Genomic DNA, 27,545 nt, shown 5'->3' with positions numbered 1-27,545 from the left:
TGGTGGAAAGACAGGGTGAGATCTGCATGTACAGAGAAACGAGACACACACACACACACACACACACACACACACACATTTCGCTGAAGGTCCAAAGCCCCTTAGCTGGTCTTAATGACGGGTTTGGAGACTTCGTTCAGTCATTCGGGAACTTTCATTAAACTTTAATAACTGTAATACTGATTTAAGTGTGAAGAAGTTTTAATAAGTGGCCACTGATGAAAGCATCAGTAATGTTGTGACAGGTCATATCGGGGTAATTTAAATTGAAACAGCATTCGTGAACCAGTCCACAGGACGGTAAGCATCTCGACATGCTTCTGTAACTGAAAGAACAAACTTTTATCGTCACCAAAGGGCTTTGGAGCTGTTCTCCACCTCAACACAAAGCAATATGCTGCAGACAGACGACACAGAAGTGACAGAGTTGACTTCAACAGCTCCAAAAATCAAATGAATAAATAATTAAGCACAGAATGTTTTTAATATCAAGCAAAAAGGTGTTTAGAGCTGACAGATGTTTTCACTTAAGGGACATTTTTGACATTGGGACATTTATACGCTCCATATAAACACTGAGTTAATGCTTCATTATGTCGCTAAAAGAACAAAATATTTAGTGTTTGTCAACAGCCTCCACTTACGTTATGGCCGCCCACAAGACGAGACAAATATAATACATCTAAAAATAACCAGAGACCAGAGAAATCCATCATTTCATTCACGGTAACAGTGTGTTTCAGATGGATGTCTGTCACTGTCTGCTTACGATGGACAGGTTTTTTTTTTTTTTTGCACATCCAGGACGTCCGGAGAACAACCACATGAAATACTTGCAAATCAGATCTCAAACTATCTGCTCCGCGACTTCACGGCGTGATCGTCGTGAGATTGAAGGCTTTTTTTGGAAAGCTGCGTCACGGACGACGACCGATCTGATTGCTTATAAATCTACAGTGCGGACGCTCCGTCTTTCAGATCTGATCGGAGAAACAAATCTGATAGGCTGAGTTCAGACTGCAGGCACATGACTCTGGGGAAACACCTGGTAACAGATCAGGAAGTGTGAAAGCTAGCAGTAAACAACAGAGTGGCTAACCAACTAGCTAGCCATAATTTTCCAATTATCACTGGCAAAGACGTTGAAGGTCAACAACTCCCATGATCCCACACTCCATCTCACTACGCTGTTTGTCCATGTTTTGATTGTACACCTTTAAAACTGCTAACAAATACATTACAGTATATCATGAACATGTATTAATTGTTACTATGCTGCTAAATAGGGAAACTAAGTGAAGATTAACGATTGTTGTTACGTTCGTTTCATTGAATGCTAAATTTAGGGTTAAATCGCTGCTCCATTAACTCTTGTTGCTGCACCCAAGTCAGCCCAGGTGACGCGGGGCCCCGTGGTGCAACCTGCCCCGCTGATCTTCAGCCTCACCGGAGCCAAAGCATCCTGTCACTTCCCAGCAGGCCCGCTAAGCTGCTTATAGATACTCATCCCCGATCACAGCCCTTCAAGGCTTAGGAGCCCTGGCATTCTGTTGGCGGCTTCAACTAGCTGGATCAATTAACAAATGAGCAGCCATCACTGTGCCACACACACACACACACACACACACCAAGTGAACTGGCAGTAGGACAGGGTGTTTACGAGGAGCCAGAAAGGTAAAGAATGAATGAAATCTGCGCGAGATCTCGTCTTGTCATCTGCAGTTTTATTACTGCACAATGTACGGTGCCAAAGCATAGGGAGGAGAGAGAGAGAGAGAGAGAGAGAGAGAGAGGAAATATTCACACTTCGGAGATGCAAATAGTTGCCATGGCAACTTCCGATATCATATCGCACAACAACAGAAACAGAAAATTGGACTGCAACCTTCAGGGGCCGTTATCGGGAGAGAATTCAATCAAGAATCAATGAAAGGGGGCAGAAGGTGGAAAATCCAAATCTGTTGTGTAACATTATTGTTTCTACAGAAAATATCTGGCAGGCGCGACACAACCTGTGAGACTTAGTGGAAGAGATGCCAGCCTGACGAGGATATCCGCATACCAGCTAAGAGGGACATGACAGACTGGTCGATCTTCACAGTGACAGGCTTCATGAGCTGTGCACACTCTGACAGAAACGTACACAACCACACGCACACGCACGGTAAATAAACCCTGAAAGACTTGAGTGAGTGTATGTATCAAGATTTCCAGGCTGGGCTCAACCTCGCCTGAGAGGAAAAAAAAACAATAGTCCCTTTGTGAGGAGGTGAGCTCAGGTTGATCTGCACCTGCAGCTCTGCAACAAGCAGACACATGCCTGCTAGCTTAAAAACCACTGAGTCAGAGAAGGAAGCACGGACGCAGGACTTTCAAATTGCATACGAACAGACTGTCCCCCCCTGAAGGATGACATCAGCTTGTGTAGCTGTATTGACTGCTTGTGTAACAGAAGCAATGATACGCCCACACAGGTAGAGAAAAAGAAAAACAGAAAAACAGAATGTGGGCTACGGCAAAAAAAAATTAAAAATATATATATATATATATATATTTATATATATAAAAAGTGGAAGTTGAACAGAGAGAACAAGAGAGACAGCGATGGAGGGAGGGAGGAGAGAGGAATGGAGGTGGATGGAGAGACACTGAATCACTGCTGAAGGTCAAGCTGGATTCACTACGGGTTGTCATGGAAGCAGGATAATGCCGGGGTCGCTGCAGCGGCTGCAAAGTGTTGTTTAAAAAATAAAAAAACCCAGCTCAGAAGACTTCCGCCCTTTACTATCAGCCATCATTACAACAGCATGTACACACGCCTGGGGAGGAAAGTGGAGTGAGTCCCACCTGGGGAGTGTGTGTGTGCGACTGAATAGTGCGGCGATGTTAATAACTACCTACCTTTTGCTCGCTAAGTCACAAGGGAAACAAACAAAGTGGGCAAGTATAATGGGGCAGCGGGATAAATGTGCGAGACGCAGATAATAACTGAGAGTCTGTGTGGCTGCGGGAGCGTGTAGGTTTGTGTACACATGTGTGAGTACACTCCCTGTGAAACCACAACACGGTTAATCTGGAAGTGAGGGCAGCTCACGCTCACAGTTCATCCATCGCACACTGAAACCGGATGAAAACCTCTCACAGTGGGAGGAAAACTATTGATACTTACATGACACGCTGCTAAAATCGGAAGCTCGAGCCATCACAGCTGTTCAACCTACTAGCCTAGTATAAGTTTGTCCAGCAATGGTGTCATGCATTGAGGCCATAACGAAGGCTCGACGGGGAGGGAAACGGAGGAGAAGTGGGCCACGGCGCAGTTGCAAAATAATCTGGATGTTTACTCTAACGAGGTCTCAGGTAGGGCTGTCGTACATTGTCTGCTGGATAAGACTGTAACGCAGCAAATCCAAACCATCTGGCATCAACAAGCCAAAATCCTGGCCTCTCGTTTTAAGCCGCTGCTCCGCTCGCCTCAATCACACAACACGTTTTATAACAGCAAGAAGCTGGAGCGTAACAATGCTGTCTCCTGTCTTGGATATGAGTATTTTTTTCACACATCTAATATTTAACTATTTTACATAGATATCATAATTACTATAGTTAAAATAGTTTGCTGCAGTCTTAAAAAAGTACATATCCCAGAGCCACAGAATGGCTGTCAGAGCCTCGTGGGAGCTGCAGTGTTTAAGTTTTAGGTGTAACAACGACAAAAAAAAGATGTAATAATCCTGTTTAGCTGAAGGATCTACATCCATACCACTTTGTACCACAAGAGGCAGTGAAGCATCTAGTCTGTCCTCAGTCCGAGTGAGAGGATGAAGGCGTAGCGCTGCCCTGACGGTGTCACCCAACCACATCTGGCAGCAAAAAGTCTAACAGAAGTAGAAGCAACACAGAGAGTTAACTCTCACATTTAACTCTTATTGTCGAATAAACCTTGACACTCAATTTGAACACTTCCTCTCGGTGGATGCAATCCGTTACCATATTCTAGTCTATGAGTTCTCCTAAAAAAAGAAGCTGATTCAGAGGCGGAGCAGGACTTTGGCACATGTCAGCTCTCCAATCCATGAATTCCTGCTCCCTTATTTTGCATAAGCTGATGATGCAGCGCTGCATAGCTGATGTGTCTTAACCTGCTGCATGTCATCCGCGGAGGAGCTGATAGACGAGTCTAGAGGGGCGATCACCCTGTAAAAATACCTCCATGACGAAACTAAACTAAAACCTGATTGGTGTGATAGCTGGCACGAAGAAACACAAACTTGTCATACATGACTGAGGGAAGATTTTAGGGTACAGTGGAGGACAATTTAACAGAAACCTGCACAACGCTGCAAAATCGGCAGCAGGAAACGACTTCAAGTTTTCTCAGGGGACGTTTTTTTTTTTTGATTACTGCAGCACAAAAACTCCTCTGTGCGGCACTGCTTTCCTTTGTGGCTGAAAGTACTAAGTGATGAATTCCAAGTATTTCAATTGATTTGAGAAACACAGAAGAGAGGAAGAAAGCGAAATAATGGCAAGACAAGTAAAAAAAAACAACATTTAAAAGATGTCAGGACTAAGAGCAGTTATCCGGCTGCTTCACGCAGATTATGGTGTGCATGTTGGTGACAAGCCGGGTGTGGAATCCTTTAGAGACGTTGGGTGTTTTTGTCGCTCTGCTCTTTAGCAACCAAGTCTTTAACTGAAGTGCAAAGTAAAGAAACATGAAAGGGAACAGGAGTTTTTTTCTAGGGGCAAATTAGGCGGAGAAAGCGACAGCGAGGGAAGCAAAAACTGGAGTGACGGGATAAAGTCCCTTGAGAGTGTGGTCATAACCAGCGACACCTCAGTGTTTCAGAGAAGAAGACGTGCCCTTCTCTGTTTTCTGTGCAGCTCGGCGCTCTGAGCCTTCTGCACTCGAGTGGAGGCATTAAGTCAAGCAGCTACCTGTTGAGGTATGGAGGCTCAAGGAGGGGCGACAAAACAAACTGCTCAGCTCTTCGGCTTTCAGCGTGTTATTTGATCCCGCCCAAAGAAAACCAGGGTCAGTACAGGTTGTCAAACACGGTATTCACATCTGAAGTTGGGCTGCAGCTAATGATTCATCTGATGATTATTACATTTTTTTTAAAGCTGTTAAAATTGCTTCTTTTGTCCAACAAACTGTCCCAAACTCAAAGACAAAAAAAAAGACCTGGAAACTTCTGACATTTTTGCTTGATAAAATAGTTGTCAGATCATTTTTCTTTTGATCAATTAATCCCAATTGTTGCAGTTCCAACAGCTGCAACAGTCAGCTGATTAATCAGTCAGAGGAGAAATAAAACTAATGAAACTATTTTGATAATCGATTCAACGTTTCCTTTTGTGCAAAGCAAAATGTCAAATATTCACTGGTTCTCAACTTCTCAGATGTAAAAACCCAAAGATTATTTATTTACTATCATAAATAAAGAAGAAAAGCAGGAAATACTTTCAAGTAAGAAGCTGGAAAAAGCAAAGGCTCAATTATTTCAGTTGTTTTTCAAGCAAAAACGTCAAACATCCATCGTCCTTTCTAGACGAGGAGCGGGTCGTGAACACTGACAGATTTTTTTAATCTCCAACTATTTTGATGATTGATTTCTTTTTCCAGCTTCTTAAACGGGAGGATCTGCTGCTCTTCTTTGTCACTGATGACAGTGAAAGGAGAGTCTTTGGGTTTTTTCGAATGCTGCTTGTACAAAAGAATCGACTCGAAGACGTCACTTTGGGCTCCTGGGAATCATGATGAGCATTTTTCATCCTTTTCTTTGACAGTTTATAGACTTCCCTGGCGTTCGGAGTCACAGAGTCAGTGATTATTCAACAATCAATGTATTTCAAGAATAAAGATACGTCATGAAATACCCCTAAAAGGCAAATTATGTTTTTATTCACTGTGTGATGTCAGTTTGATTCAGCTTAGTGCCTCTTTATCACACACACTGACTGTAACGTGTCCCTGTTCATTCATTCATCCATCATGTGAATCACATCGTGTCAGTTTTACTTCGAGCACCTGCATGTTGAATTAGGAATATCTATATTTAAAACCAGGGTATAGATAATCGCACCGCAAGAGGAAGCAGTGCGATATATTGGGTGATGTTGTGTCCATCCTTGACATCGGCGGATTAATCGATAATGAAACATCGTTAGTTGCAGCTGTGCTCAAACTGGGAACAAGGACGCTGAGAGTGCAGGACTGAAACTGAAACATATTGCTGCTGTTAGCAGCTATGCTAGCACACGTGAGTTCAGTTTGAGTTCAGGTCCGCTGCTTCTTGTGTAATCCTGACAGATAACAATCTAAAACACACACACACACACACACACCTGAGAAATGTTGATGCACACACATCACACCGACGTATCAGTAGAAAGGTGGACGTACAGGTCTGACGGCGCTCTGGTGTTTTGCATCGTCGCATGCGAGAGAAGACTGTAAATACATCGATTATTCTGGCGAGTGTGTGATGGAAGGAAACGCACAGAGGGGTTTTTTTGGGTGTGTGTGTGTGCGGTTTTCCTCCGGCGTCCACCTGAGCTGCATCCGAGCTCACCTTCAGCTACATGTCACCGCCACGAAACAGATGAAGGGCACCGTGAGTGAGTGGGGATGGTGGAGAGTGTAGGGGGCCACTGGCTTCCCATCATGCAGTGCGCGCCTCAGAAATAGAGCAGGAGAAGGCAGGGACCCCTGGGATGGTGGCACGGAGCTAAGAAAAGAGCTCCTCTGCTCTCATTTAAACAGGGACAGGTGCTGGAGGAGGAGGAGGAGGAGGAGGAGGAGGAGGAAGAGGAGAGAGGTAGGCCAGAGTAAAGACAGAGAGATGTGTGTATACAGCATGTGTTCTCGTGGGTGATCATTCAAACACGGCGTGTCGGTGAGTCCCGTCAACATTCGTGTCATTTAACCTTTGACGGCGTTCATTTACTGGCAGAAAATTTAAAGCTCACGTCCCCGATCCATTAACCTAAAAAAGACAATTATGCAACATCAGTTTTCAGCCTCATTTGTGTGTGTGAACCTTTTTTTTTTTCCTCCTCAGGTAATTACTCAGTGGGCTATGTTTTTTTTTTTTTTTATTCTCCACCCCCCTGCAGCCCCTCCACCCTGCAGCAACATAAGCAAATCAGTGGTTGACTAGACTTTAATACAAGCCCCCCTTTTTACCTCTAATGCATGTAATTTCCCAAAGGATACGTCCTTGTGCTGAATCATACGTGTGTGTTATTAAAATGTAGCAATTAGCGAGGTTACAGAAGTCGATAAAAGGGGAGAAAGATATTTGATTTCCTCTGGCTGAACTGTAAGCACTTTACATTCCACGTTCAGGTTGCTTGAAAAACAGACTAATCAGCCAAAAGGCCTCGAGAGGGAGCCTGTTTTTTTTTTTTTTTTTTTTTTTTTTTAATTGTTGAGGACGAAAGGAGAGAGCCGCGGCAGAGATTACATGCAGGCACGGGAATCAGGCTAGTTCTCAGTTTGTAGCCCGACTTTCACACTAATCCTTTAAAAAATGTCCAAGAGTGAAACACTATCCATGTAGGACAGCAGAGTGGAACACGCCCGGCCGAGCACTCAGCAGCTCTCAACTCCACTTCACCTGAGGACACGAAGAGCACAGGCTGACCACAGCGGCGAGTTGTAACAGGCCCGCTGCCAGAAACCTTCTTCCCTTCTGCCAACACGTAACCTCTCTACTGTTCAGTCACTGCATTAGATTCAACTGGGACAGAAAGTAAATTATGCATAAAATTGGGTCTTATAAACTAACTTTAGGTCTGCTGGTCTTGTTTTCTATGCAAATGATCCTTTCGGGGGAAATTAATGCATTCAAATTCAAAAGCACAGGAAGCAAACCAGCCTGGCCTCAGACTGCAGTGGACATTGTTCCTAAAATGCACCGTCCATCTGATCCATTACATGCCACACAGCTGAAAAAGGTGCAGTACGTAAGAACTGGCCACACATCAAGAAACAAGTTAGCTCAGTTAGCCGTGCAGCTAGCAGTCCAGCCTGTGAGATTGGCGCGCAGGGGATGTGTTGACGTTTACACTGCTAGCACAGGAGCTTTGGACCAGGATAAACCAGAGCTAGCTGGCTAGCATGCTAACCTCAGCAGATATCTCTGCAGTGAAAATACACAGATGTCACAATGTCAAAACTGTTACTTCGTCACTCTTTGGTGATCATGTTTGGTAGTTTTTGATTGTAAGAACGTACATATTGTGCCTGTAAAGTGTAAAATAAAATAAGTATAAAGACTTTTGTGGCTCCAGATGAAGCTGCATGAAATCCAGGGATAGCCAAGTTGCATTGTGGGTAATGTAGTCAGCATGTGTTTTGAAAAGCAGTCCTCTAATCCTCCACTCCGATAACACTGTTGGACACATTTTGTATAGATCAAATGATCATGATTGATACAGCAGAAGCAGATTTCACCTCTTTCAATCCACATGTTCTTCTTCTTCGGTTTCAAAAGCTAGCACCTGCATTACCCACAATGCAACTTAGCCACTTGCTGATATCACTGGAGGGGAATTGATCAGATTGCATGGCACAAAAGGCTTTATACTTCTTTTTTTCAGTAGCAGTTGTTTAAAGGTGGTGAAGTTGCCCTTTAACTGAGATACTGTTCTTCTCTCTGCTTACACAGAAATGAGGAACTTGTTGAGCTTATGGTCAAACGATAATCATGAAACCAAACCAGTTGAGAAGCTCCGTCAGGAACTGTCAGGCTAAAAGACCCCACACTGGGTCAAAGTTAACTCGTGTTGGGTCAAATTAGCACGAACACAGTACTGGGGCAAATTTTACACCCACGGGGGATTTCTGACCCGCTTTTCTAACCCAATATTGTATCAGCGCTTTATTGATCTCATGCTGGGTGGATTTAAACACAGTCAACATTTCATTCTGGTCGCCTGGTGCTAGAAGTTGCGAGGAGAGAGTCAGGAAGAGAGCGAGGAAGGAAGTCGATCTGTAAACATTTCCACCTGAGTCACGTTGCACAAACTTCTGATTGGCGGTTGTTTATGGGTGAAGACAACAGCTCCCATCACTCCAGGATCCTTCTGTTTCGACTGAGAGATCCAGAGTGGCAGAAACGACACGACACACTGGTCTGCAAAGTAGTTTAGGGCCGGCTGCATGAGCTGTGCTTGAATTAAATCAAACAGATGATGTGTGCTCCCTGCAATATAAAACTTCTAGATTTGATTGGTTGGGACTGAGTTAAAAGGAGCTCTTAGAATGATGACAAATCAAAACACTAGGAATTACAGGGGGAGTTAAAACCTGTAAATTGCCCATTTGGCTTCGGGGTCGGGTCGTGAATAACAAGCCTCCCAAGTTCAGACGAGCATAAACACGACGGAGCCGAGCCGGTCAGCTAAAGATCGTCGTAAATACACCCGACCGCAGAAAACTCCACATTCCCTGTATTTCCCTAGATGGGTTGGAAAAGCCGCAGATGTCACTGAGGTAATAAGGGCTCACTCCTTCTTCATGGAGAGGGATAAAAGAAGAGGAGGATGGGAGAAAACAGAGGGAGGCAGGGAGGGCAGGTGTGTGCGTTAGTGTGTGTGTGTGTGTGTGTGTGTGCATGCATGTGTGTGTGTGGGTGGCAAAGTGACAGGCGATGATTAGCCCAACCAGAGGAGGATCTGTGGGAGGGAGTGTGTGGGAGTAGTGGGGCTGGCGAGTGAACGAGAGAGAGAAAGAGAAAGAGAGAGAGAGAGAGATTCTGTCTCTTTAGGCGGAGATATACACAAGTGGATTAAAAGAGCACTCGTACTGTATAAACACACAGCGATGACGGGAGATTTATGCATGGAACAAATAAAAAAAATGAAAAAAACCCTGCACACAACCGTATAAGTAGAAGAGGCATCGCTGTGGGAACACGGTGTGATCTGAGGGGCGTAGAGCACACTGATTCGTTGGTAATAAATAAATAAGAAAAACAAAAAACAGCAACAGACGGCATTATTTCACAAGGTAAATGCAATCCCTGTTTTAAGCATATTGTTTGTGTGTGTGTGTGTGTGTGTGTAAAAGACAGGAGAAAAATTTAAAAAAAAACAGAAAAAAGAGAGAGAGAAGGGAGGAGGAAAGAGATGGAGAGCAGCTGCCGACTCTTAGGTGTGTAGGTGGGACCATTTGCAGCCCGTCTCTCACCGAGCCTCGATGGAATTAACAGGATTTAAAGAGCAGCAACGAGAGCTCAAACTCATGAACGTACGAGGGAAGAGAGCGAGCATGCGCGATAAAAAAAAAAAAAAAAAAAAGAGACCATGGACGATTCTTTAGGGTCATCAACTCTTTTTGTGTTCATAAATTCCATAGCTGAGGGTTGTACGTTGCTTCTATAAGAGATGATGAAGATAATAAAGTTATAGTTAAAGGCTCAGTAGTCTGAAAGAAGATGATAAACTATTACTATCCTCTCCTCCATTCTTGTTCATGACTGTCCGGACATCAGCAGCGTTAACGTCACATCAGCGTCATGAAAACAATTTCGCTTGAGTTGAACATTTTCAACTCGTGCAACTTGATAAAAAGGTAATAAATCAAGTGAGATATTGGGTAATTTTCTCAAAGGGCTTCTTTCCACAACCATTACAGCCCCTTCTTCCTCCTCCTCCTGATCATTACAACTAATACTTTTTCTGAAATGGCTTCACTTGTCAGACCTGGAGGCTTCGTTCCTTAATCATCACGACTGAGTGTGATGGCATGAGAAACTTGAGACACCCCAAATAAAACCTCGGAGGGGTTTTAATTCTTAAGATCTCCACACACAGATTAGAGGGTGGGTGAAAACATCTATTGAGACACAGTCAGTGTGGGAAAAAAACACACTTCCTGTCACTATTCACATTGCAAACATCTCTTTAAGATCTCAAGATTAATCACAAAAAAGGGAGATTTAAAAGATCTTGATTGAGTTCAGATTTAAATCTCCCACCCATGTTCTCTGTGTCGCCAACCACGCAAGTGGTGATCCGTTCTGCTAACCTCCAGTTTTCCTCTGAATCTGTGGATATTTCTGAGCTCTGCGACCAGATAAACAGGAAACTCGGCGCTAACCCCTGAGCGCGGTCTGACAGGAGGTCAGGGCACCGGCACCGACCTCATGGGTGGGGACCCCGGAGCAGGTGGCTGGAAAAACAAACCCCGATCCTCCCCCCTGGGAGGCGCAGTGGCATGCGGGGGGGAGTGTCGGGTGTAGCTGCTGCATTGTACTGGAGACAAGCAGTGATACAGCGAATATCTTTAGCTACATCGCAACCTCACTGCTGCACAGAGTGATTCAGTCTTTGTCTTGCTTTTGTCTGTGTTCATCAAGCTACAGCACATATAAAAGAGAGAAGATGACCAGGAGGATGAGTCACTGCAAACATCCAGTCCCCTCGCAGATCCTCCTGCAGGCAGGGCTGTTTTCAAGAAGGATCCGGTTTTCAGTTCCGTCACACACACTTGTGACAAAAGAGGTGGAGAAACTGATACACACACACACGCACACACACACAACTTCCAGAATTGGCATTTTTTTGTCCTGAGTGAAAACATGCAGCAACAAGGTGGAGCCGACTCACCTACCAGCACACACACAAACCAAAACACACATCTAACAGTGTGTGACAGTAAGTGTTTGGTTGGCATTAAACAGCTAGTAGAGTACTGTTTGATTAGCCTTTACAGTAGCCAGCAGCACAAATATGCACCCTGCCATGGAGCTAGCAGTTCACCAACACTTGACAGTCCACATCGATGCTGAAGAACTTAGTCTGCGAGAAGACGGAGGTTCGACAGCAGGGATTTGACGTGGAATTTGTTTCTACTGGGTCGGCAAATAGGGCTGCTAGCTGCACGGCTACAAGCTAACAACCTAACAACCAGCTGCATTAGCACTCGAGGAACAAAGCTACAAATATCCGTCCATCAGGGAACTCCATCGATCTGTAACAGGCCTCCGTCAGTCTCAGAGGCTGCAGACAGCCCTGATCCGATGGCGTTGATTGGCAGGTTAGCAGCAATTAGCAGTTACCTTAGCAACAAGTCAAGCCATCCGTCCAGAGTTAAGGGCTTAGCAACCAGAAGATTTCATAAAACACTTGATAAACTGTGATCCAGTTTCACCAGAATAAAGTTAACTGAGTTGGGTTTTCGTACACTAATCTGTGAGGCCCGGTCCCCAGATACACAACATTTTGATAGCGGTGTGTAGGTGCGATGTAGAGCCACACATAAGCATGGATTTTCACTTCGTGGGAACTCCCCCTGCCACCGTGACGCGATCTTCAAGCCATCAGTCGGATCACAAACGCGCTGCTTTCTGTTCGTGACAGTTCAGCTGAGGTTGCCTTTGCCTTGGGAAGATCCTACTACTATAAGTGAGGCTCAGTTCAACATGGAGACACCGCTGTAAACTTCTGAATCAATGGGAGAAAACCTCGCTGAGGCTTGTGAGATAGAGAGATCGAGGGGAGAGAGAGAGAGACAGAGATGGAGCGAGGGCCGCGTACTGAATAAAACATCCTGCGGAGTACTTTCATGTCGGTCCCTGTTGGCTGGGCTGGAGGAAACCCAAACTGGATTCTCAGCTTCGCAAGCAACAAAGGCCCCGTCAAATCAACAGCTACTTCCACGCAGATCAAGCCGTCGAAAGTCTCTTCAAACAGGAGCTGATTTCCCAGGAGCAGGTGACAGCAAATACACACCGATCACCAAGGAAACCACTCGTTATGAGAGGACCAGGTGTTGGTCCTCCAATTGACCTCTGTGGCTGTAACCTGAGCGCACACACGGGCCGGCAGACGCATCTAATTGACATGACTTTAACACTTCTGGCTACATTTTTCAACACGGATTCAACATGACTATGGAAATGCATCAGCTTGGTAAAACTCCTACAAGTCACATAAAAAAAAAAAAAAAAAAAAAACGAGGCTCCTCCAAAAAAATCAATCTTCCATCTTCTGCACTGCTGTAAATAAATGATGATCAGCTCTCACCTCGCTGAGCTGCATTCATTATTGTTACCTATTTCTATCTCTGATGACATCTCTTATTTCCTCCAGGACACAATCTAAAAAAGAAAAAAAAATGCTTCAGGAACGAAAATGATTCAGTCAAGAGTTCTAATTAAAAAAAACACCTCCTGCATCAACCCACACGTGTCCCTCTGAAAGCTTCCCCTGCACAGGAAGCTGATGTTGGATGACGTCGATGTATGACGAACCGATGCTGCTTGTTAAAAAGACCGATGTGACCGAGGCCAAACGCCACCACACGAAGAGACAGACAGACAGAGAGAGAGGGACAGAAAACAGGTGAGATCATCAGGTGAGATCAGTCACTTACCCAAATCTTTGGATCCTTGACTCTCACTGGCCAGTTCACCCATTCTGACCAGAGCATCAAAGTAGCCTTTGGCTGCAAATGTCACATCTGGAAATAAAAGAGAAGCAAGAACAAAAAGGTTATTACATGAAACGTCACAGTCAGCGGTGGAGGAAGTGCTCAGTTTCAGTAAAAGTAGTCGTTTTTAACTCTCATGTGTGATGTTTTTAGATGTTTTTTTTCTGCTGATGTTTAAGTTTGAACTCATTCTGTCACTACTTTAAGACAGCGGCAGTGGCTAAAAAGGTCACACACGCGGCCATTTTTAGAAAGGAGTTCAAATTGTTGTGGGTTTTGCAGACAATCTGATCGGAAAAGGAACCTCGCCCTGCAGAGCCTGAAGCACCAGCAGCTCCACAACAACACATTCAGACTTGGTGGTTAACCCTAACAAGGCGTCAGCTCATTTCAGTGTTAATTTTAACGACTCGATATCCCTACACGGTAGCCAACTTAATGTTATTAAGCTCAGAGAAGCTCTACTCACAACGTCAATCATGTTAGCAGCATTTTAGCCGGAAATTAGCGAGCCAAAATCTGTTAGTTCATAAAGATCACGATGATACAGATGGATTGTTTGGAGGGAACTGCTCAATAAAACTGGTCGAAACCTGATGCCGCATGCATACATTCAAAAAATGGTGCAGCCAAGTTTTGAAAAAAGTTGATCGGACCTGTGCTACCAGAGGAAAAGCTAACTTGGAACCCTGCGAGGTATTTATATCTGCAGCAATCATCTTTCAAAAGTCAAAGAAAAAAGGCCTGTTTTGCAGCTTTGAAGTTGTATTTTCCGGCAAATCCAAGAGGATTTTTAAATAGTTTATATATCGAAAGAAGTGGGAGAATTTTCTCAAAGTCTAAAGGAAACGCTTCATCATTCAGTTCATCACGAACAGTCATCGTCACATCTGGAGATTCAGAGTTCTCAGCCAGATGTAGTGAACTGAAACCACAATATCTGTTGTTTACATGTAGAGTGTTTTTCATTTAATGCAGCTTTGTACTAATATTCCAAGTGTAGTCCTGGAATAAATGTATTTATTTACATTCCGGCAGAGGTTACGATGCGCCGTCTTAACACATTTGGAAAAAGACGAACCCTTCACATCGTTCATCGTCGCTTCATGTAAACAGCAGTCGGGCCGGCGACGCTGAAACACTCGCAGTCTTTCCTTCCACTGCGGTCTGTTTTTTCTCTCAGATGCTTTTCAAGTAGTGAATCACAGCTTCTCGCAGCAGAGAATACCGGCTCCGCTGATGTCGCCGTCATCTTGCTGGAGTTTCTGCGTGCTTGATTGCAGAAGAGGAAATTATTTCCTGACAGATAATTTGTGCTTGATGGGAGAGCCACACATGCACAGTAAAGGTGTTTTCCATTATGCTTTGTGTTGTAATGAGAAAGACAGTCGGTTTATTACCACCCCGAGGTTCATGTGAGCAGCAAGGTTTAATATTTAGAAGGAATTAAGTTGAAATTTCCTGTCATTCAGTGAATCCTGCACCAAACTTAGTGCCATGTTTTTGTTAACTCATTAGTGGATGAAAGAGATGAAATCGAAAGCTTTTCAACTGTTTTTAAGTAACTACGCCAACAATTTGCTGCTTCCAGCTTCTTAAAACGTGAGGATTTGCTGCCTTTCTTTGTATTTTGTGATAGCTACTTTAAAGTATCAGATTTTGGACTGCTGGTTGGATGAAAGGAGCAATTAGAAACTTTGAGCTCAGGGAAATGATCATTTTTAACAATTAATCGATCATTTTAAACCACATTTAGCTGCAGCTCCAGACATTGCAGCGAGCCCACCAGACTTTGTGCTTGTGCGTGTTTGAGTCAAAATTGTTTGGTGTTTGGAGTCAATTTCCACCCACTTTTCATTCCTAAACTCTTTTTTATCTGCGACCGGGTGGACCACTGGAATTCAATATTTGCCTGCCAGAGAAACAACAATGTCACGCTGTTAACCGCATGCTGTTAAACACCACTGGCCTTTTCCTTCTTCCATTCCATTTAATCTCTTTTGTCAATATGTCTGAACACCAGACAGCAGGGTGACACAGTGACCCGGGGGGGCACCCGTTGATTGGAAGATGGATTACAGCTCATACTCTTGTACAGATATCACTTCACCCTGCTGGGGTTGGTCCTCTTGCAACAATGGATGTCCGACAGTTTCAGGTGTGACGTATAGATTGTGGCTTTTCAGCGGGAAGCGCTCGACTCGACTTCTCTGTAGCATTGATGAATAGTTAAGCTCTAATTGCCTTCATGATCCAACGAGGTCGCCTAACTCCTGTTTAATTCGCTGAATACAAGAGAGTTCACAGGGTCACTAAAACAGGATGTCACACACACACACACAGCGCCCGACCTCTGCTCTACATATCGAGTGCACGCAAAAAAAACAACAAGCGAGGTTAATCCTGATCAGCGGCCATATCTCCTCTTCTCTCCCAAGGATGGTTTGTCCAGATCAATATCCACCTCAGACCGTATTATTCCAGCTGCAGCTGCGCCGGCCAACAGCGGTCACGCAGGGCAGAGTCGTCTCCCGGTGATTTCTGCCACACAGCCTGCCAGTCCAGCCCATCTCCGCTGAATAATGGCCGCTGCCTTTTGGAGGTGAACCCGACAGCGGCCCAGGTGACAGATGGGCCCTGTGCCTGCAGACAGCTGCCAGGTGAGAGACACATTTACAACAATAGCCTGACAGGGGCAGGCTAATTCCAGCAGACAGATGCAGCGCGGCGATAGAGGGAGTCTCCCGGGCTGGAAGCCCTCGCAGCTCCGCTCCGAGGATGAGCGACATATGCTAATGCTAATCCCAATTACAGCTGAGTCAAAGGCAGAGGATGGCATGCGTTTCCTCCTTCCTCTATTGCTGGGGGAACACCTGAGAACAGAGAACCTCCAGAGCATCACGCCTGATTTCTTCTTCATTAAGCCGAGCAGACCTCCCGCCTGCCTTGATGTGAGTGTGTGAATGTGTGGTGGGGGGGGGGCTGCGTGAGTACGACTGTGGTGGCAACAGCCAGATATTTCAAAGTGATCTCTAAGCAACGGACACTTTCTTCTTGCCGATGCTGCTGCTTCTGTAGCATGTGTGTGTGTGTGTTCATGTGTGTGTGCAGCTGAAGGGCGGCTGAGTAGATAAGCTGGATCTGTATGGATACTTTACTTCTGCCTAATGAAATGTGTGGCGAGGGGCTCACACAGACAGACGGAGAGGATTACCGGATCTCTGATTGCGAGGCGGGCAGACAGTCGGCAGGGGGAGGGGCTCATCTCGGAGCTACTGATCCATCACTCATCCTTCGCTCCGGAGGAGTGGAGGAAGAACAACACATCTCTTAATCAGGACGACGATCATTTCCTGCACCTACACCGTCCTCGTGGTGCTGACAGGGGGCTTGTGTAACGAGCTCCGGGCCGTGTTTGGTGGGCAGTCGGAGTCACTCACTTGTCTGCATCTGTTGCTTTGACACCTACCGAACGCTGTGAGATTTAGCGACTGACTGCTGTGTTGGCGAACCTGGAACATGCCCCTTCATCCAGATCTAGCAGATCTACCCAGGAAGACATTTTTTGCCATTTTCATGGTGGCTGGTGTTGAATAATTTCAGTGATTTCAGCCATATGGGAGGAAGTATTCTCATCCCAACCTCTGCCCCCCTGCACATCAGAGCTTCTTAGTCCCTTCGGTTGAGCCAATCCTGCAAAGTGGGTCTTTAATGGCTCAACAAGGCCCCACCAGTCTGTCTCCTACCTACACCAAGGCTGGGATTAGTTACAGTGTGTGTCAGGGGAAATACGCACATGCTTGGGGAGGGGGAGGGGGGAAGAAGCCCCTCTCGTTTCTGGATTAGCTGGATTAAGGGGTTCCTGCCTTGTGTTGAGGGGGGACGGGCGTTTTGGGGGAAAGTTTTGGCACATTGTTGCCATAACTTGACGGGCTATTGTTTGTTACAGTGAAGTTTCTGGGAAATTGTCTGCCAAACCAGTTTGGAAAGGGCCAGGTACTTTCCAAGTAATACTCGGCATGTGATTGGATGAACCATCTGTCGATAACCGTAAACTTGAACCAATCGTATCAACAGATTGCAGAGTTTAAAAGCCTGCACACTCCCCTCCCCCTCGGATCGATTCACTGGTTTTATGTCCTGACAACTTCTTTAAAAAAGGTATTTCACAGCAGCAGTTTGACTTTATCCTTGGGGAGAAAGAAGAACATTCACCAAAAGATAGAAATTCAGTTTGTTACAAAGATCAGTTTCTTAAATCTGAACTCTGCTCCCAAATAAATCTACCAAGGATTTATGGTACTGTTATCAATTCTGTTCAGTTCTCCCCCAACAAGTAAACCCGCTCCTCGAAAGAAAACAATAAACCCAACATCACCGATACTGTTGGAGTCAGAATAAATGTCTGCTCGAGCTGCAGGCTGGTGGTAAGTCAGCTCTGTCGCCTTTGAATTGTTTAAAGTGGATTTTTTTTCTTCTCTTTCGGGTGAGTAAAAGTAGGCGGGAGGTGGATGGGGGGGGAAACAAACCACTGAGAGAATCACCAAATCCTGCTTTTGACTTCAACAACCGAATCTAAAATGCCCGATTCTGATTGAATTTCGACTGAATTGAAATCTCGACACTCCTGTTTCCTCGTGTCAGTGTGGATCAGACATCTGTGCACAGCTTGTAGCCAACCATGATGGATTCTGGAGATAACAACACCTAAGAGGAAGCAACCGGTGAAGGTGACGACAAACTGTATATCTGCAGGTTTTCATTTGTGAGTTAGACTGTTGACGGGGAGCCATCATCACCTCTGCATCTGATTAGAGGCCCTTTGTGTTTTCTCTAGAACACACATCCCCCCAACACCCCTACAATTTACAAGCCAAGCCAGAAAGGCTGTGCATTACATGATAAGGCCTGGCCCTTTGGGCAAGGAGATAAATATCCTAAGACATAAACGAAAGATAAGTAGATAGATCTATACATGGCCGAGGAGAAAGAAAGAGAGAGAGATGGAGGGAGTCGGGGGGGCGGCTTGGCCGAGTGCCTAAACCTGCAGCAGGAAAAAAAAAAGCACAGAGAAAATAAATGAGAGAAAAGAGGACTTACTGGCGAGGGCCTTCTCATAGTTCTTCCCCATGGCAACAAAGTTCCGTAAGCAGGGGTTGAACTGCTCCATGATGGTCTGAAAGAGAAAACAAGAGAAGGATGGGAGGTTGTGGTTTTTTTTTTTTGCTTATCAACAGAGCGGGTGAGGGGGGGGGTCAAGGCCACAGAGGAGAAAAGACTTGGCCGTCGCTCTATTCATTCTCTCTATTCACTTTCTTCTTCCCCTTCTCTCTCTGTGACGCACACATGCACTCCTTCAGCTGCACATAATCTGTCTCTCTCTCTCTCGCGTGGAGTAAATAGCCATCGACAGACATCTCTGGACACACTGGAGGTTGTGTCGAATGTTAATGAGGGCAGGAACGGTTTCCCTCCACCTACGTTCCTGCCCCCCCACCCCATCTCTCACTGGGAGAAATATACTGTAGTCCAGGTGGGAGGTTGCGGGAGAGGATGGGGGTGGATGATGGCGGCGGGGGAGTGGGAGAGGTACTCGTGGACTAAAAACAAGCTCACGGACAAAGTGAAATTTGCATTGGCAGGGGATGCGTACGCTCTATAGCCTGAGAGTGTTAGATGATGGACAGGGAGGACTAATTAAGGCTGCTGGAGGACAGGGCAGTTTATATTCAACATATAGACGTGATATATGATGCTGTTGGCCACAATTCATCAGATGGGAGACTTAAAATTACCGCCGTGACATTTCATTTTAATTATATCAGCAGTACACTGGGTTACTGTGGAGGTACAGAGTCCAACTACACCGCAGGAGGAGTCGGTGTAAATGCAGGAGAATGCACGATTGCCTGACATCCTCCACCATCATCGTTTCCTCTAGCTCTCTGCGCCCTCTCCTCCTCCTCCTTCCTCCTCCTGTGCTCCTCCAGGGCTTCCTCCAATTAGCCGGTCCCCAGTCAGCGAGTCAGGAACAGCCAGGGGACAGAGAGACAACCACAACACTGCTGCAGCAGCACTCCCAAACACAAGCCATCAATACTGCAGGAGAGCACTTAATAATCTACTTCTTGCCTGGATCCACACCGTGGCAGGATATCATGGCAAGGTGCCACCGGTGTCGGCCTGAGACGAACCCGGCAGCTCCACCTGAATATCGTGTGCGCCTCATCTTCGGTCTTGTGTCAGCGTTTTTTTTTTTTTTTTTTCTTTCCTTTTTTTGCCTTCATCTCGCTGCCTGTCGTTCAGTTTAATGAGAGTCAGGATTTGGATGGGGCGGCGTTGTGCTTGCCGTGGCGTGTATCCTGTCATGAGTCGGAGTTCAAGTGGCTCGAGTACAGCATAACCCACCTACAGCAGAAACACCAATGAGTCAGACACGAACCACTGATGCTCTCATTACCGACAGTAACTATTTTACTACGCCTCTCCGCGAGCGTGCTTTCAACTGAAGGCCCGGACAGTAGAAATGAAGGTGGAGTCAGTCACCATCAGTTACAGCTGTAAAGACTGCAGCTCGACTTGTTGTAGATTTCTAAATCCATAAATTAATCTATTTAAGTGCTAAAGCATCTAAATTACAATAATTTGGTACTCACTTTTTACAACATGCCACCCAAAGGAAGAGTCACATGAAGCATTTCGTCCAATCAGCGCAAACCTACAGATACTTTCTTGGTACATTGAGGTTGGGTTGATTATCTTAAATTTGGAATATGAAGTACAAGGACATTAAATATCACAAACCCTACTGCTCACCTGGAGAAGGAGATTTCGGATGCCTTCTAGGTTGATCGCAACCCAAAATAATCATTAAGATGTGCAGCTACTCCTACTGTCAGTTACCTTGCATTGTCTATTAAGTGTGGACATAGAGAGGTGAAGTCTCTCTCCTTCTGGTTTCCTTCACCACATTTTAGAAAAAAATATGTACGGTGGTTAACGGCAAGAGATGATTCATGCTTTGACCCCGTTTGAGTCGTCACGATCTGCAGAACGTACGTTACTGACACCATCATGGCCGCCACCTTGGCCAAGAGAAAGTTTCTAATAAAAAGATGATGACAATAAGTCTGGACATGGTGACAGATGCTGTTACGTTAAAGGATTGTTCTGCCTGGGACCGGCTAAAGGTTTCAGTTGTGGTTTTCAGAGTGATAAATGAGTCACACACGAGGGCTGCTGGATGAGTAATCTTTCCGATTATGTATCTTAAAAGTCAACAGTTTTGTTACGATTGTGACTTTCAAACAGGATCAAACAATGATCCATTGTCCACCAGAAGATGACGGAGCTCGCCTCGATACCACAAAAAAATGTTTTATCTTAATCTTCTAATCTTTTTAACTCCAGGAAGGATAATACCTGTATAAACTGAGTGCAACATATTTTAACTTCACCTTAATCGGCCTCTGCTGTTGTGGCAGAAAAATGTAAATGAGTAACAGCAGCAAGCACAAAAGAAAAAGGTGAGCTGTTACTCAGGTCCCCATGGTGATTGGCTGGCTGAACTCTGAGGTCGCCATCCCCCCGGTTAAATTCCCCTGCTGCCGTTAACTCGCTCGGCCCCTCGAGCAAAAAAGAAAGGACTCAAACATTGTGAGGCTCAGATCACATCAGGCTGCTGCAGAGAGAGCTCACTCTCTAAAAACAACGGCTGGTCCTGAAGGAAGAAGAAGTTCACGTAAAGAAGAGCACATTAATGCTCTACAGAGTGATTGTTTCTCCACAGAGGTCATCGTGTCAGCTCATTCTTTTACATAATCGTATTCCAAAAGCCAACTCAGCCGGGAGAGACGGCGTGATGAGCACTGTAAACGACTCCAGCTGCAACTGGTGTTTAAATCAGCTCCCGTTCGCTCACCATCCTGCTCTGTTAGTCTAATGCACGACAAGGATCGGAGCATAATTGGGGGAGAATCCCATCTTCAAACACACACACACACACACACACACACACACACACACACACACACAGCGCTCGCATAAGAAGGTATCCCCCCTCCTCGCTCTGCCTCGGGGAAGATAAAAGACTAACGCTTCCCCCAGGACCTCGCTGAGGAAATGTTTATTCCTTAATGTTCCTCCGCTCTGCCTGATCCTGATGCAGCTCATTGAGGAGGACGAGTTCACACGCGCATTCATGCATGTGTGCTGTGTGTGTGTGTGTGTGTGTGTGTGTAGTCGTCGTGCACACGCCTACATTAATACAAGGCTTTATGATAAAAGAGTGGTGGTGTTTCAAACTGGTGGGAGGATTACATAACAGCACGGAGCCCGCTGCAGCATCATTACGACACACTCTCCCACTGACGAGGCCAAAAGGTAGCCGACACCGGGCCGGGCCGCCTTTCTGCGCACACACACACGCTGACCTACTGCCACCGAATACACACACACACACACACACACACAGGAACAAGAGTACGTAAAGAATCACCGCAGACGTACCACATTATATAAGAGGCATCAATTACATGCAGCTAAAAGGGAAGTGGAAGTGAGGTAGTTTCTTCATCTCTTCCCATTGTTGCTAAATCTGCCATCCCAGTTCTCTTGTACTACATTGTTACCCTAATTGTGGCAGCTAATTGGGAAATGGGGCCAGGAGGCACTTCAAGTAGTGTGACAAGAGAGAGCGAGAGAGGAAGAGAGAGAGAGAGAGAGAGAGATTAAGCAAGTGATTGAGTAGAAAATTGCGAGGATGGAATATTTTGTGAATTACAGACAAAGAAATATAATCACACGCTGTGTGTCCCTCTCCCCGTTCAGGCTCTGCTCCGTATCATCTTTCAATTAAAGAAATAATAAAATGAGGAACATGTCACGGCTGAAGTGTGATCTTTTTCCCCTTTTGGAGACGGAGCTGTCCGTTTTTTGTGGCCACGTCCACGAGGACTGAATGAAGTCATTATCAGCACTCGGGGATGAAAAAAAATTAATGCAGACAATTAAAAATGAGGGCAGAGAAACGTCTTCCTCCAGAATGAATCAAATCTGTCCAACCGCCCATTTGTGCTGTGAGGTGAGACGGGAGGAATATGGAGAAGTCGAGGAGCACACAGGCTGCAGATAAGCAAAAAAAAAACACACATTATTAAGTGGATTTAAATGATTTCTCCCTGCGCTCCAACCAAATGAATTTCTCCTCGCCAATTGAAACAAGGTCAGCGGATATGAAACAGACTGTTGATTCAAACTATGGGATGTTCATCCCTCTCCACTCATTCTGTTCCCTCACCACACACACACACACCAAACACAGTAATGACATGCAAAGAGGGTAATTTCCAAGTAACACCAGCTGATTAGAACCGGGGGGGGAATCGCGCTGCAATCAGAAGCCAGGATGCCGTCATCTGTTCTTTTCTCGCTCTCCCCTTCGCTCCTTCCTCCTCATTTCCTTTTTCTACACAGCAACCAGCCACGGGCCTGAAGATGAGCCCTGAAGCCCCCATTTACTGCCTTTTTTTTCTTTTAGGACCGTGAGAATATGTCATGTAATGACAGGCAGCCAGGCCCTAATGACACAATCAAGGAGGAAAAAAGGACTCGGCGGAGAAAAGCTTGAAAATAAAACTGATATTTGTAGGCTGTGTTGGAACACACTTCAAGATCTTACTCCTGATTACAGCGACTTGTTCAGCAGCCGGAAGCTTCAGACTATGACACATGTGAAGGGTTCTGTGATCAAGTGAGCAATAATACATAATATAAAACGTCTGGTTAGACTTTCTGAATAAAACTGCCACAGATTCGGACTGTTTTGTTCACGGTTCGGTTGAGTCTAGGCTCCAAATCTACTCAGTCGGGTTTACGAAAAGATGAAAAGTTTGGGTTAAAAGTAACTACATTCAGTGTTGTAAAGCAAATTGTGCAAATGACTTAACACACATCATGAAATATAACTTGAAAACAAATAACTCTCGGTCAACGGGATGCAAACCCCGTTCTTCTTCACTCTTTCTAGCCCAACAAGAAGAAAGCAGTTAATATCTTTCTCAGCCTGCAGCTGCTAAAACAAGACAGCAAACAAGAGCATCACGCGACCTGCGGGGCGGTAGATACTGCGATAACAATATTGTTGTGGATTCTTTTGGTCACAATCATCCCGCAGTATAAAATCTGATATCGTGACGGCCCTGACTGTAATACTTCGAAATCCCCGTAAGGTACCGTCACAAAACATGAACACAATGAGATTTCTGGTTAGTAATCATCAGTAATGTGGACAAAATAGCTAAGTAAGTTAAGACGAGCACTAGAATGGTAAAACAGTCAGAAAATGACATCACTTTACTGAAAAGCAGCCTTAAAAATGAGGGAAAAACAAAACATCTTGTCAGGACGACGACATCATCTCGATATATTGCCCATCTCTCAGAGGAATGTGGATAATGTGCAGTTTGATGGACATCCCACAGTGAGTATTTCCTCTCGAAATAAGGAACAGTGCAGTTTATGATGGGTCTGTATTTGGCTGTAGGACAGACTTTCAGCATAAACTAATTCCTGTGACATGAGACTGCAGCGTAATCTGCTGTCTGCCTGACTCGACTGACTGATGAAGAACAAGGCCGGACCAGAAGAGACACGTCGGGGTGTCTCGGCACCTCGGCTTGATGGTTTCCTGGGGGAGAAACTCCGTGTTACCCAAGTCACTGCACCACGACGGGCCCGAACAGAACCGTCTGAAGAGAAACTGCTGATTGTGTCGTGTCGGGTTTTGCTGCCATGTGATACGGGAGGACAGAGCCAGTGGCAGTAATTGTGTTGTAGAGTGTTTACAGGAAGGGAAGCGCAGCAAGCCGGGGCAAAAGTTCAGCCGACACTTAATGTTTGTCCAGTTCACAGTTTGAAAATAAACTCTGCAATATGTAAACATATGCACGAGAACATTAGCTACAATTAGATGAAATTAAGATCAACGCTGCCTCAGCTTGTGAGTGTGCATGTGACTGCAGATCTGTTGCTCTTCATCTACTGCACTGTGTTTCTGCAAAACAGGACATCACCACAGGAAGGGGTGCACAGTCCTCGTTAGCAATGATTCAACGCAACACAAACACAAACACACTCCCCCCAAAAAAAAAAAAAAGGGCCGGATCTGAGGAAATCTAATTATGTAAAGAAGTCCGAACAGTCTACGAAGTTATTCAAGTAATTGCTGCATTACTTTGAAAACGGAGGTTAGGAGTCTCCGCTGGTGAGTCTGCAGCGCACTCCATTAGATTGGAGTCATAAATTAAAGTCCAAACATTTCCACTCTTACTTTGGTTTGCTGCCATTGTATTCACATTCTCAGCCGACAATAGCAGACAAGACCAACCAAACAACAGGACTACATCATCGTCGTGAATGTCACGATAAGACTCGAATTACAGCCGGTTCTACGCATCTACACAACGACCACAATCAAAATCTTATCGGTTCATCCTTGAGTCCAAGAGGACATGAGCGCCAAGTTTGAAGGAAATTCACTTGATGCGCTCTTGAGATGTGATATTTACAAAAATGGGATGAGGCCAAAACAGACAATAAGTGTCAGACGGAGTGTGAGTGGGTGTTCTGTCAAAGGCCAGTCTGGATCAGACTTTACAGATGTTCAGTTTAGTTGTGTCATCCCGACTACAATTAATACAAACTCTGCTCACAACTCTCCCTAAATTTTTATATTCTGAAGCTTTTCCTGCTGCTGTAATATCGGAGAATGTCAGACCGTTGGAGAGACAACAGCTGCTTGTGAGCGGTCGCATTCCATACTAATCTCATTTCACCAGAAGAATGCCAATTCAATTTAAACATCACGCTCAAAAATAGACTCGTCAGTGTCTCGACTTCTCCCAAATTTCTGGTTAAATCCGACTCAGATTAACATCGGTTCCATGTAGACTAGTGCCATTTCATGATTCATCCAGGCGGCCACACAACAGCAAGAGATATCTGAAAAGATCTCTGCAGAGATGCGGTACGAGTGAAGGGAACGCAGCCAACCTCAACACAGCTGAAAGGTTTAGAGAACTTTCTAAAGTACACATATCCAAAACACACAGACTGTCACATGCTTATTTCAGAGCAAAGTTCAGGTATACTCTTTGAACAGACGCCATGAAGAAGTTTGTCCTGCGTGCATACTTTAAGCCTCGCTGGCTCTGCAGCAGGCACATGCAGCGTGTGCTCCGAATGCCAAGGCGAGCGCGTCCAATCCAAGAACACCACGTGAATGTGTGTGTGCGCGCCCTGTCCACGTTGTGCTGAGGAGGTCGAACCTTTTCAAACATCGTGAGCTGAGAGAAGACGCTGTACGGTTTGAGAGCAGCTCTCGTGTTCCCTTTTGTTACAGAAGTGTGCTGAGCGTGTTGCTGAGCATCAGTCGTGACGAACGCAGACAGCGATCCGTAGCGAGCGCATCAAAGACATTGTTCTTATACCTTCACAGAGTGACAGGCGGCGGTTTGTTTGAAGACGCTGCAAAACCGACAGATTCAGCATTTGCTCTCATGATACACACATGGTTGTTGCTTATATCATGCAAACACAAACTGAATAAAAGTGGTGATGCCAACATGCCAGCTAGATATGGATGTGCTGGTATGTGTTCCGAGTCTGTCTCCTATGTTGTGTCGCCTCGTTTGCTGCGGATTCAAACAACATGTTCGAGTTTCAGATTCTGGCTTCGTGTTTACTGGAGTCTCAAGAGACACTGACAGTAGAAAAACTTGGCCTCTTGTGATCTCTCCGTCCAGTTTGAGCAAGCAACATTAAAACGCTGGTTATTACAGCTGACTTATAACGAGCAGCAGGGATCCAATTATGGGCTGGAGCCACAGGTGTCATAATAAAACTCATGACGCTGCAGAATCTGTGAGAGGATCATCAGCACTCCTCTGTCAGCATCGGTGGAAGTGTGAATCTGTGCATCGAGCTACTGTGCGCTTCGGCACCTTCTGTGATTACATAATGTGAACATAAAAGACAGCGAGTTTTATATCTGCTATATTTCATCATTTTTCATTATGATTCTGCTTGTCCAGTAATGGTTCCAGCGTGACTCATTATCAGACAAGAGCTATGCTAATCAAGGAGATTCAGGCCTTGCGAAAGGGAGGCATCTTTATCTCTGTGTATCCTGAATCAAACCTCCTGCCAAGATTTGTCCACTTGCAAGCATACACATGCATGATATTGCACTTTGTTTCTGGGACTCTCGCAGCTTTGTTTAGAGGAGAATCGGCCTGCAAGCTACTGCTCATCGTTTGTAATAATCTTTCAAGTGCTGTCTCTGTAACATCTTGCCCAATGTATACCCACAAACACAGTTAAAGCAGATGTGGGTAATTACTATGGATTACAAACTAAAGAGAGATGGGGTGCCCAGTATTTATCATTTATTTATGCAAGGGGACCTTATGACGTAGGAGAACTTTATTTAAGATTGAAAACATCTGTATCCCGTCTGTGATGCAATAAAAAACATTTTCTTCTTGGCAAAACGTAAGATAAAGCATTTTCTAGTTTGTTTTAATGCCATTTTAAAAAGGACCACTCGTAGGATTAAGTGACATTTGGTGGTGAGGTTCCAGACTACAACCAACTGAATACCCCTCACCCTTTCTCTGCAGCCCTGTGGGAGAACCTACGGTGGCTGCTGAAAAACACAGAGCGCCGTTTTCAAATCCAGTGTTTGGTTCGTCTGTTCTACTGCACAGAAAAGGAGGACTCCATGGGAAGGCGACCCCGCCCAAACCCTACACACTGTACCTTTAAGTGTTTCAAGCGTATGTTGGGGATTATTGAGACATTTTCATGTCATTCCATGCCCAGCAGGTGAAAAATGCTCCATCATTCAACTGTCCCACAGTGCAAGGAACAGCATTACACTTAACTGAATGTTTGTCACTAGCAGATATATTATTACGAGCTTTGCCGATTAAAAAAAAAAAGACAGCCAAAAGGCACAGTTTTGTCAGTGTTTGCCCACCTGGATGTCTGCACAAGGTCCCAGGTGGATTAAGAAAAAAAAAGGGAGCCACCTCTCCAA

General features: G+C 45.1%; 1 protein-coding gene across 6 annotated transcripts in view; it reads right to left on the bottom strand.

Moving 5' to 3' along the window:
* Positions 1-27,545, bottom strand: part of baiap2a (BAR/IMD domain containing adaptor protein 2a) — a 67,648-nt gene that overhangs the window by 31,716 nt on the left and 8,387 nt on the right. For all 6 annotated transcript variants that reach the window (XM_037088967.1, XM_037088966.1, XM_037088964.1 and 3 more), the window contains exons 2-3: positions 18,548-18,623; positions 13,391-13,477 (exon numbers count right to left, since the gene is read on the bottom strand). In XM_037088967.1, the coding sequence (XP_036944862.1) occupies positions 13,391-13,477; positions 18,548-18,623 (163 nt within the window). The remainder of the gene's footprint in view (positions 1-13,390; positions 13,478-18,547; positions 18,624-27,545) is intronic.

Source organism: Acanthopagrus latus, chromosome 23 (genome assembly GCF_904848185.1).
Source record: "Acanthopagrus latus isolate v.2019 chromosome 23, fAcaLat1.1, whole genome shotgun sequence".
NCBI lineage: Eukaryota > Metazoa > Chordata > Actinopteri > Spariformes > Sparidae > Acanthopagrus > Acanthopagrus latus.
The sequence above is the reverse complement of the archived record's forward strand: the minus strand, read 5'-3'. Positions and strand labels throughout refer to the sequence as shown.